Here is a 12900-nt window from a genome sequence, read left to right as displayed (position 1 = left end):
GAAAGATGGGAAAATGTATTCTATGATGAGGAAATAAATTAACTTTGATGGTCCAGATGGCTTCCAACGTTACTGGCGTGACAAGGAAATCCCACCTGAGATGCACAGTGGAGGGGGGTCCATCACGATCTGGGGTGCTTTTTCATTCAGTGCATCGCTGGAGCTTCAGGTTTTGCAGGGTGGTCAAGCGGCGGCTGTTTACATGCAGATGTTGCAGCGAGAATCCCTCCTGACTGGTGAGTGGAGGCCCTCGTCTGTGTGGTAACTGCTGGTTTTTCAACCGAGCCACATTGGATGAAGGACTTCCTCGGGGAGAATAAAATCGCTCTTTTGGACCATCCTGCATAGTCCCCTGATTTAAATCGCATAAAGAAGACAAGGGGATGGATGGCAAGGGAAGTTTATGAAAATTGCCATCAGTTAAAGACATTTGATGTCCTCCGTGAAGTCATCTTCACCACTTGCAGCGATGTTCCCATTCGCTTCCTGGCAACACTCGCATCAAGAATGCCCAAATAATTTTTTGGAGTGATTCCCAAAAACGGTGGAGCTGCTCATTATGGAGTCATACTGAGAGTTTTTGGTTATTATTTTGGAGCGATGGTCTTGAACTTTTGATCAGTTGATAAACAGCCTATTTCTGGTGTGGTTCCGTTGTTTTCAAGTGCTTTTTGTCAATCTTGCTTTTCCAGTTTGTCGCTCTACTTAAAACATCATTGAGATCTAAATGTGCAAAAGGTAAATTCTAGTTATTTTTTAACTGGTCTTAAGTTTTGGATCTGTTCAGTATTCTTTATGCTCTGCAAAAAAATGACCAACATTACTGCTTAACTGAAAACACGAGAGGGTAGCTGAGCGTCCAATCCGATCATTACGGAACGTTTATGTAACGCATGATATTATAGAGAGATTTTCTTATTTAAAACACATTGCAAAAATTGTTATGGTCTTTTTTGGAAGGCTGCAATTGATTAATGCCATTCATTCAATAGGAAAAGAATATTTGCCATATGAGTATTTTGAGTTGCGAGCATGGTCGTGGAACAAATTAAGCTTGTCTCAAGGCACCACTGTGTGACATTTTGGTTTGCAGCGCTTGCATCATGACACATATTTGACTTTGGACAACTGCCTGCCTCCTCGCCCCCGTTCCACCTGCTTTCTTGGACTTGATTCATAAAGTCTTTTCACCTCGTATTCCCAAGGCTTTGCTCATTGTGGACTGCTGATTTTGAATCTCAGGCCTTTAACCTCCTGAGGAGATGGAGGTCACATGCCAGTTGCAGGTGGCTGATTGGGTTCATCTCATTCCACCAGAAGAACGTGGGTGGCTTCTATCCAGAAGGACAATCGCTACACAGGAGTGCTGTCATGGTGGCTTGGTGGTTGGTGATATGTTTTGGCAGTACAGTTATCCCTTGTGTATTCTTGGTTTGGCATTCTCCCATTCACTGAGTTTTTGGAAGTCTACTATCGTTTTTTATTGTCTCGAAATCTTGCCTCCTCTTTGTTTTTGTGCTCAGGCAAAAGCCATGTCTTTATATAACACTATTGCTTTGGCCCAAGGAACTTAATTTAAATGTGGATAAGATCTTTATTCTGTTTGACCATAGCCTTGTCGAATAGAAATTTTGTAACCTCAAAATCATCTCGTGACCGTTGTAGACCAAAGACCCCAGATTCATTGGTAAAATTTATCTGTTGTATTGTTAGTAGCTGTTTTCCTCCTTTTACGTGGAGGCTAAAAGTCGGTGCCTCCATCAGTTGGGTGTGAAACAGCCTTTCAAATGAGAGGTGAGACACGTCTCATGGCTCAGCGCAACTTCCTTAGTATTGAATTCCGATAACTGAGGACCACGGAGAGACCGAGTTATTTACTTGAGGTCATCGTAGGGCCATTTTGAGAATTAGAAACCAATTCCTAAACTCTGATATGGCAAACCATTGTTGGAACTTCTAGCAGTCAAATGCGTTTTCTTGAAAATGGCTTTTCGTCACACTTCCGGCTTCTTTGGCTGTACAATGGTTCTTTGAGACACACGTTTATTTCATTCCATGACAGCGCTGAGAACTCCAAACAGTCAAATCTCTGGAGGTAATTGGGCTTGAAAATGAACTGAAAAATGTGATTAGTCGCAGGAGATTCATGATTTGACATGGGCTGGCATGGCTCAGTGGTAGAATGATTTTTCCGTATTAGCAAAATGTTTTTAACGGGTGTGAGGCTAGAATGTCATTTTAATTCATTTCAAATGGAGAAGGATGATTAAGGTGCAAGTGGTTTGAGTTATAAAACGTGGTCCCGGAGCAATTTAAACTTGTATCTCAAGGCATCACTATACACCGTTAGCATTGAACAGCCACAATATGTGACTGAATATATCAGCCAACATCGTTAAAATTCAAATTTTCTCTTTGGCACATCCTTCTCTCCCTCATTCACACCAATGCACATTTGGGATTCAACTTTCAAGTATGGACACATATCATAGGAGAGTGCATGTTTGACAGGACAGCACGCGCCGGAGGTAATGCCCGCTGGACGCAAATCAAGAGGCAGGATTTTGTGAGATTATGGATGATGTTTTATTTTGTTCTGCGGCTCTTTCTGGTTTTTAAATGATCCCTCACAAGCGTCCATTTGATGTGCTGTTTTCCTGACCTAAAAGGACAAAACAGAAGGTCAACGTTTTTAGCGTTCAGTGTACTTTATGGACACATATGTTCCAGTGACAAGCTGATGTGCTGTAGATGCTCTGGTCAAAGACTATAAATAAGGTCCATGTTTATTATCCGGTGTGTTCATCTTGTCCTAGTTTAAATAGTTGAAGGGACAGAAAATGTGTTGCTGGGTCAATTAGTGCAGTTGGTTTGTTTTGCGTCAGGCCACTGAACTGAACTGATTACACAATGAGCTATTCTCAATTCAATTCTACCATTTATAATTTCCCGTCATTTCAAAGTCTGTTACGTTTGAATGGACTCCAGTTTCCCTCCGCTGGCTTTGCTAACCAGGTAAAGATGCCAGTGAAAATGGGAAATTAGGCTTGTTTTTATCAGTACTTCACTGTCTGCAGAAGAGGTTTTTGGGCTCACCGCAGCTGTAAAATGTCACGATTATAATATCAAAGTTGGGGTTTCCTGCGTAATAACTGAGAGAGAAGGGCTGAGACAATATTGTCTTTTTAGACCAATTCGGAGGCCACATATTTGCAGGCAGCGATACAAAGGCTGCATCAACACCCGTTAAATGAACCGTTTCACCTTTGGGAAACTTTCTGCTTCACAAATGTTCAGTCCTTTCCTCGCATCAAAGGCCAGCTCGCAAAACATGTTAACATTACAACCCCACAGAATGTTTTGTTGTCCTGTTTTCTGGCATTAGGTTTCAAATGAGCGAATCCAAGCATATTTATTCAAATATAATGGGGCTTAGGGCTGGGCGATAAACCGAAAATGTACCGTTACCGAAATGTATTACTATGACCGAAATCATTTTGCCCACGTCGGTGTTTAAAAAAAAGAAAAGCCTTTTCTGTCTGCGGCAAGGTTCATGCCCCTTTAAAGACCGCTACAGCGCCTCTAGTCACGTGACTCCACCCGCCTGATCGAGAAAGAAAACAGACGTCGCTGTCGTGGCTGGCGATTGAAATCCAGAAGCTTTTTCACCACCCACAACACAACCATGCTGTGCTGAAAGTTCAAAGTGAGAAGCAAGGTTCGACAAGTGACAACAGCCCATTAACGGAGGCGACACCAAACGAGAGAACATCTCGGAGGTGGACGCGATAGCCTAGCACATAGCTAAAGATAAAGCTCCTCTCGTTCCAGTGGCGCGCACAGGATTTAAACGCTTCATGAAAGCCGTATTTCCCGATATGGACTACATCGGGCCGGGAGCTTTGACATGTCAAGCATTTTGCATCCACATCCGACTTGTGGTCGGGTCGCAACATGGATCCCTGATTGAGCCTGACTGTGCATTACGTAGATGACGAGTGGCGGCTGCGCACCAGAGTACTCGAGACGGCACATTTTCCCCGATGATGCACACTTGTTTATTTGGCTTGCATTGACATTATCTTTCATTTTATTAAGCATTTTTTTGTTTGCCATTATTTACATCATGACAGCATCTTGGTGCAATCTATTTGCAGAAAAAGATTTTGCAAGAGGTACCCTTTTTCTTTGTGATATTGTTCAAGTCATGCAAAGCAAGCTATTTGGAATGTTTATACAAATGATTTTTGTACTTTTATTTTTCATTGAAAGTAATGTGTACCAGTTGGTCAATAAAAAAACAGTCAATATGCATTTCCTGCATTTATTTTGATTTTAGTCCACGGGGGAATTTATCGTGCATTTATCGTTATCGAGGTAAAATTGCTCAATTTCTCGCGATATGGATTTGAGGTCATATCGCCCAGCCCTAATAGGGCTGCTGTATTTAAATGAATCATGGAAAACTAAGGGAGCCTGCGCGAAGCTCATCGCCTCATGTTTTCATTTTTGAGTCACAGAGCTGCAATTCATTCATTGTATTTATGCCTTTATCTTGATGCATATTGAATAGATTTTTTTTCTATAATGTTTGCCCTTAATGCGTGACTCCTTACTACTTTTAGTAGTACTGAACATCTTTTCATCCTCTCCGGATATTATGACCAAACATAGTCTGGGCCCTATCACAATTTGTTGTGCTTTCTTTCACATGGAAATGTCCGCAGAGGTGAGCATGACGGTAAAAGCCCCATATGCCAGATGAACATTTGGGCCTTTAAGAATGATGACTCGGCTGCCGCTAAAACTAACACCGAAACGGCCCATTGCTTTTCATCGACTCGTGCGGACAAGAATTTCACAAGTTAATTTTCTTACAGCTTTGAAGCTTCGCTCAGCAGATGTTTGTTGCACTGAATGAGGTGGTTATGCCAGTTTTTTTTTTTTCTGTGCACTCCCAATTATTTTAAATTATCTCTGTAGTTTCAAATCATTTTTTTTTCTTTCAAATTATTATTTTTTTTTTTTTTTAATCACAAGTCTTTGGGAATTTGGCTGTTTGTTGAATTGGGAGGACAATAAATGTACACTCACGTTTCTAAAAAATTATGCTTAAGATGTTAAGAAATTATGTGTGGAACCTGCTATACATACACAATTTCTAGAAACTGACATTTAGACTCTGAAAAAAACATGAATTTAAAAATGTCCGGGCGCGTCATCGTCCCTTCACTAAATAAACACCTCACTTCAAATCAATGCCTTTTTGTGTTGGCATGGCCCAGAAGGTTTCTGTAATTACTAGGGATGAACACTATAGATTAAAGGATTGCCTAGAATGATGTCCATTTGTGTGCTAATTGATTGTTGATCAATCGTAAAATGTTAAGTCAAAAAAAAAAAAAAAGGGAAAAAAAGACAAACCGTTGCACTTTCCGAACAAGAAAAGATTTACACTTGATTGGGATGTTTAATCTTTTACGATATCTATTCGTTTTAATAATTGTTAATTTATTGGAGATTCTCTCCTAGCAGTTTGTCCTTTTTAATTTGAATTTGATTCTTGTTTCCACAAAAGACAGGCTGAAACTGATGAATCCATTTCCATACATTCCAAAGAGAAAAGATGATGCTCTTGTTTTGAGGTACGAGCATGGTCACAGCTCAAATGAAATTTGTATCTCAAGGTGTCACTGTCATTTTTTTTTTTTTTTAATCATTCGAATTTGATGGGGATGTGAACGCTTTGCTCTGGTGTGTCAACTTTAGATGAAAATACAGTATTTATTTTCACTTGAGACGGCCTTTACAGGACGTGGCGCTAATCCGCATTCATTTGGCGTTTTATTTGATTTGAGTCACTCTCCGTCTTCATCTTTTAACTCCATTAGGTGCGTTTGATTGAGACGCTGACATGAGTGGGCTGCGTTCAGCCGAGCAGTGATCTTTTTTTAAGGATTCTTCTCTTGTCACATCTGTCACGCGTCGCCTCCCACAGGAAGGGCTTTGTTTAGAAACGCGTATCGGATATTTTCAAGGAGTCGCCTCTATTGTTCAATGAGGCGCACCAAAAAAAAAAAAAAAAGTTTCATTTAATTAGAGCGGTGGCAGCATTTTAGTCCACACAGCAGCTGGTTCCTTCCCAAACTCAAGTGTGGGTGTCACTTTATCATTTTTATTTACGTAACACAACACGGAATGAGTTCCATTAGGCCTACTTTTATTTTTCTGCTGATCACACAGCAACTTGAGATCAAATCACATCTCTGCTGCCCCCCCTCTGGTCTAGTCACAAATCATGGTGCGGCTGCAGCAGCACCTCATCTCAGACATCGTGTTTTTACAGTCCTCATGCCGCTTATCTTATCACAAAACAGCGCTGCGTGTTCCCCGAGCGCACACGCTAATCTCCACGGGTGATTACATTGACCCCAGGTCATTGATTGCCCACCGTTGAAGCAGGAATGTCATCGGAAAATGCAAGCAGTGACCAATTGCTAGATCCCGACATTCTCATGCCTCACCTTATTTTCTTTTCGCGCTGGTCAAGGCTGAAATTGGCCTTTTCTTACAATTGCAGTGCGAGTTGGGATGAATAAAGTTCATCACATTTTCCCGGGAAGAATGTCTTTTCTGTGTTGTTCCACTGTTTGCTTGTTGTGCTTGGTGCACAACTACCTGCGGGTTACGGCTGGCTCGTTGACGTGGCTAATCACGATGCAGATCTGTCGAAGCAAAATATAAGCTATGTATAATAATAATCAAAAAGGATTTTCACAATTGAGTAACTAAGATGTAATGTTGTATGTCTACATGTGTTGCCTCACCTTTGTGTTCAAATATAATTTTTTCTATTTATAACTACTGCAATATGGGTGCCAGTTTTGTTAGCCTGACCATGGTGTGTTGAATTCTGTTAGCATTAATCTTGCAAAATTTGTGTGATTGAGTGGTTGAATGAAGTATCTTTTTATTTCATTTCATTTCAACTAGGAATGCCAATAAAGCTTGAAGTAAGAACTTGGCCTGACTGAGATGTCACCTTGCTCCACTTCGGAGTACCACTGCATAGACATAAGTTTTATTAGTGAAATAACATTTTACAGTGAGGTACACAAAGGTCTTGTGAGATTTCTGAGACACTGCACATGTGCCCGACGTAAGCTTGTGAGCATCTGGCGTTTGACGCGCGATTAAAGCGCATCATCAGAGGGTCAAGTGCTTACCTCAGCTGTCAGAGCAATAGTGAACGCACACACACGCGCACACACACACACAAAGGGACTGCAAACAAATATTAGCGACCTCATAGCCTTGTAGCGCTGGGTTAAACGAGTTGTACAACGGTCAAACCATTAATACAGCGGTACACTCGAAGGTCCAATGTCGACCTGGATGTGTGACGTCAGTATAGAACGCGAGCTGCGAGCGTACCTCACTCGACCTCATTTTAGCCCGTGGCAAAAGGTTAGCTGTGCTTGTGTGTTTTGATTTTTTTTTTTTTTTGTGGCTTTTCTGAAAGGTAATTGAAGTCGGAGAAGATTATGATAGAGGAACAATGCTGTAAAATAAGCCGACTTTTCTGCCAGTACTTGTGAAACATTAAGCAAGCATTTAGTACATGTCCCGACTATTTTTTAAATTGTGAGAACCCTCACGTGACTTAGTCAACTGCGTGTTTTTACTGCTCTCATTGAACGCAGTGCACCCCCAGTTGGCCAACATGTGTGACGATAACTGCAACAGTACCAAGGCTGACCTGTGAGAGGTAGCACCATGCTATTCAGACTGTCAGATAACAAAGTGCATAGTGAACAGTGCCTTGCTCAAGGGCTCCTTAACAGCAGACAACCTCTCCAACAATCAGTTGCCTTTTTTTCCTTTTCCGCTGTGCAACTCAAACCCGTGACCCCGCAGATGAGCTGACACCCCCCTTTATCCCCCGCCACTCTCATTTTGTCACTTTGCTCCGAGCCCGGCAGTTACTTTAAGCCACTGTAGCTGGATTTCTATTTCTCCATCAAGGTGGAAGGAGACAGTTTTGTTTCCTTTGGTGATTGCATCAATCACTCATTCCTCCTGGCACTAATGCTGCGTGAAACAGATACAAATTTTATATTCTAATATAGGTATTTTTTTAACCCGATAACGATATGTACTATACATCCTATGTAGTTTTTCCTTAAAATTAGATGAAATGCGTAGCAATTTGCTTTTTTCCTCCATTAATTTAGTAAACAAAAAAAATGTGATAAAATGAATACAACTTTTTTTTTTTTTTAATGGATTCTAACTCCTACCTTTCCCACCAAAATTGAACGTTTTCTAATTGGTTATATACTGACTGTGATTTTTTTTTTTTTTTCTTATCGTCAATATGTGCAGGGAAGCTCTGTGGCACACAGCTGCTCTTAATAACCATCATTAGCTAACCAAAATCACATGTGCTGATGCTCCCTTCATCCAATCACTTCCTCATAACTCTTTAAATAGCAGTATAGCGCAACACGGGAATGGACAGCTGTGAACAGACATAATATGTTGCTTATTAGCATCAAAAATAATAATCTAACGTTAGCATCGGCAATAAAGGCATCAGGGTAGGGCTGAACTCTTTTGAATAATTTAATTGTTATTTAAATGCAGTAAAAAATGTGGATGCAGCAGAATGAAAACGCAAGAGGCTTATATTGCACATGATTTATCCAAGGTCATTTTGTTTGTGACAAAACGAACAGTGTTCAAGGATAAATCGTTCAACAAGCAGGGTTATTTTTTGTTTATATAATTTTTTATTTCTTTAAGAAAAAGAAATCCTAGAATTGCTGACCCTTTACTTGCCCTTGAGATCACAGTTCAAAACAACTGTCTCTAACCTTATCAGGAATATTTTTTGAAAATTCAGCCCCACAAAGGCAATTTCACTTAGCAACATGAAATTTAGTTGCCATTTGTATCATGACAAGACACACAAAAAAGTTTGAATTAAACTTTCCTGAAAACACTCAGGAACTTTCAAAGACAAACTCGTCTTGGAAACTTTGTCTGATTGCTCCCAAATTTTAATCACGTATCTCGCAACAGGAGAGAGACGCTTTCTTTTGAAGTGTTCAAAATTTCATCATTGCTGAGAGCAGTGTCATGACTCTGCACTAACCTTGGTCCTGATGCTCAGAGTTTCTTCAAATTCAGTATTGGATTATTTCCCCTTTTAACTCATTTTGTTTCTTTGAAGGCTTTACTGTATTAAAAATTTCGTAACTTGGATAGTGGTGGTAACATATGCACAGTGGTTGGCCCATTATATCCAAATCATACCTCAGTAGCTTCAAGCCCCCAGAGGATTACAGAAGATTAGATGCCATGACTATTGCATTCAAAATCTGGCACACCTTCAGAATTTTCATTTTTATTTTTGATTATTTTTTTTTTTTTTTATGTAGCAGGGAACTACTCCTGGAGAATTCAATGGATCACCACCAAAATATAACAAATGGACCGAGTTTGATAGCAGACCACACGATTCACCACAAAGTGGGAAATTCTCACAACTTGGCTACGCAAGCCTAAAATGTGGTCGGGGTCATTAGATCAGAAAACAAATCCAAACCACGACTCTGTGTCTTCAAAAGATGCATTATTAGTCACTCTGTTTTCTCTGGCCTTGAGCTAAAACAGAGTGACATCGAGCTTGACATGATGGATTTGTGACATTGATCAACAGGAATTCTGAAGGGGTCCATCTGCTTTTTCAAGGTTAATGTGTTCACCCACTTTTGCAGCATAAACACAATAAACGGATAAAATCGGCCGCTGACATTGGTTAAATGTTTCCCCGCCATCGGGCAATCTTGGGCCGTTTTAGATAACATGCGTATGTGAATCTGGTGACTGACAGTTTTAATTCTTTAGACAGCCGTGTTGGGAGAATTGTTGCATGCCGAAGCCTTCAATTAGGAGGGAAAATATGGCCACTGTCAGGGAAGCTAATCAATGAGAGCATCTGAAACCTTTCCGCTTAATAATTCAGCAATACCTATAGCCTGCATGGGCTTTCACTGTGAGCGATCACATGACCCTCCAGCTCAGTGGCAGCAGCAGGTGGTATCCTGCAAGACCTTGAATATGCCAGAAACAAATTACCCATGGTCGTGCATTAATTACTATTACTGAAAATGCCACCTGATAGGTTTATTGAAGGTGCACTTTACAGCTATTTATAAATAATGTCTGTCATATAATGTTGTCAAATTTAGTCGATTAATCGACAAATAATTGGTCATCCTTTTGATCTGCAAGTATTTTGATAATCGATTTACTTCTGATTTCAGCCTCTCAAAAGTAAATATCTGTTTCCGGCAGTCCTTCATGAAAGCAGATTATATTCATAAAATAAGACATCTGCAAACATGTAATTTTAGTTTGGATATCAGTGATCAACATTTTTACCTATTGTCACGGACCCAACCGCTAACTGAGTATTTATCAATTCATGGATGAAATAACAGTTGCAAAAATAATCGTTATTTGCAATCGTAGTATGATTAGTTGAGCCTGAAGCCTATAAATGAAGTCATTTGCATTTATCAGTAACCAAGAAATAGCTCTGAGTTTCAATGTTGGTGAGAAAATCTCCCCCATTCATGTGATATTGTTTGTTTGTTTAGATTTGTTTAAGCATTACACAATAATTGGTTTAGAAACAGCAAACATAAAAAGATGAGTTTGCAATACATCTTAATGCAAAATACATTTTTTTCCGATTAATCAAATGGAATAATCAACCGTAAGTATATTTAATAGTGACTGACATATCTGACATATCTACAGGAAAAAAAGCAAATATTGGCACGACCAAAAGAAAAAGAATACCTTAAATGTAAATATTCTGAATGTAATACTCAATAAATAAGAGCATCTTATCCACTGACATTCACTTCAGCTGTCATTGTTGTTGACAGCTGTGGAAGGACAAGCACACTTTAAAGAGGTTAACGATGGACGCTCTCATCAAATATGTTTTTTCAAAGTCATCTACCTGAATCTGACACTTGCAGATGGAAGGTAGCTATTAGCTATTTTTAATGTTGTTAATTATCTCGTGTTTGACCCGTCACAGTGTCCCTGTAGGGATGTCATTTCTAAAAAAGACTTACTGACTTTGACTTATCCCAAACCTCTTACTGTATTTATGAAATTACAAAGGTGCCTTGAGACACGACTGACCTGACTTATGAGTTTTGTGAGGCTTGATCTTCATATTTTTTTCAAAGAAATTGAAATAGATGACTAAATCTTTGTTTTAATGCATCCTTCATTAGCCTTTATCTTAGATTATGACTAAGATGCACAAATGTTTTCAATTTACATGTATTAAATTTAATACTGTTTATCGTGGTTTTAATGGAGAAGCATTTATGGATCGTGTTTGTTGAAAGACGAAATGCATATTCAATCACAATGACTATATTGGGTCGTATATTGTATTACGGTATTTTCCAAAATCCCGCAGCCTTAGTTTACATTCAAATGAACTGAGGAATTAACTTTTTTTGTATCTTCGCGTGAACAGTAGCTCTAAACGGTGATTATTTGCTACCTCTTTTTCCTGACAGGAACCTAGAGGTGTCCATTTAAGGGAGGATTTCTATTTAGCTCCTACTGTGCCTCTGGCGTGTTATTGATCATTGCCACAATGAAAAACAAGCAGCCGAGGCAAACTAGATGATTCGAATATTAGCCAGTTAATGGCTCATGTCAACATAGCAGAGGAGTTAATCCACTTTAACTGGCTTGTTGAACGTCTGTTTTAGATTAAGATGTCTGGTCAAACAACTGGAGAGAGGCGAGGCTTCCCTTGCCGACCTCAAGAAGAACCTCGAGTATGCAGCGTCTGTGCTGGAGTCGGTCTACATCGAGGAGACGAGGTGAGCTATGAAATCCGTCGGTCTATCGCCATGCTTTTTATTTTTTTGCAGAAGCAGAGATGAAATGATATGAACAATTCATGTGTCATGACTGTTGTAAGCAATAGGATAGTGATTATCAGTATTTTTTTTAAAAAAAATCTTTTATGGTGGTAGTAAAATATTACTATTTGGACAGTTTGGCAAGAGCCAAAGCAATCATACTGAGGCTATCACAAAAAAAATAAATCTATAAACACAAAAATGTCATTTGAAAATAGTTTTAGAAAGTTAATTAGAAAAGAATACCTACATATTAGTCACACAAAAATACAAAATATATTAATTAAAAAGCACAAATCGCCGTCAATCGTCTCTTCTTGCAAAATTAGGGGCGAATAAAGCGTTAATTCAGATTTACGCAGAAATCGGAGTTGCGTCGCCAGTGTAGCGAGAGCCGCCTGCCCAAATATATTGCAAATACAAGAAATAAGTTTAAAAAATAGACTTTACTGTTACAAAAATGTCCATAAAAAATACATGAAAATTAGGAATACCACAAACATTGTAGAAAAATGCCAAATATCCAATGAAATATGCCTCTCAAAAATTTTGCTAAATAATTTGCATTCTTACAGTCGTCATATATATACTATATTAAAAAAAATTTAATGAAAAGGAATTGAAAATATCACTTTACGTGACTAACATTGTCTGAGTGAAGTACAGTATTATTGATAATTACTACTTGAAACGGTAATTCTGAGTTTTTCTTTTTTTGGGGAGGAGGGCTGGACTCTTTCATCCCTAATGTGGGGCAAGTGGAGGTGAAAGAATGGTGCGTGTGTGTGTGGGGGGGTGTGCGTGTGTGTGTGTGGCCTGCAGGTCCAGAGTATGAGATATGTCCAGGATTATGGAATTATGTAAACCTCTCCATCATGTGGAATCCAAACAGATTAGGGCCGGCGATAGCACGACCACCCTGGCCGGGATG

The 12900-nt window shown here is 39.4% G+C and overlaps 1 protein-coding gene across 5 annotated transcripts in view; it reads left to right on the top strand.

Moving 5' to 3' along the window:
- pde1cb (phosphodiesterase 1C, calmodulin-dependent b) overlaps positions 1-12900 on the top strand; it is a 90486-nt gene that overhangs the window by 56456 nt on the left and 21130 nt on the right. For all 5 annotated transcript variants that reach the window (XM_088311122.1, XM_088311121.1, XM_088311124.1 and 2 more), the window contains one exon: positions 11814-11927. In XM_088311122.1, the coding sequence (XP_088167248.1) occupies positions 11814-11927 (114 nt within the window). The remainder of the gene's footprint in view (positions 1-11813; positions 11928-12900) is intronic.

The sequence above is a fragment of the Idiotropiscis lumnitzeri genome, chromosome 12 (genome assembly GCF_059441095.1).
Source record: "Idiotropiscis lumnitzeri isolate Australia: NSW breed Sydney's pygmy pipehorse chromosome 12, RoL_Ilum_1.0, whole genome shotgun sequence".
NCBI classification, from domain to species: Eukaryota; Metazoa; Chordata; class Actinopteri; order Syngnathiformes; family Syngnathidae; genus Idiotropiscis; species Idiotropiscis lumnitzeri.
Note: the sequence above shows the minus strand (reverse complement) of the source record. Positions and strands in the feature narration are given on the sequence as shown.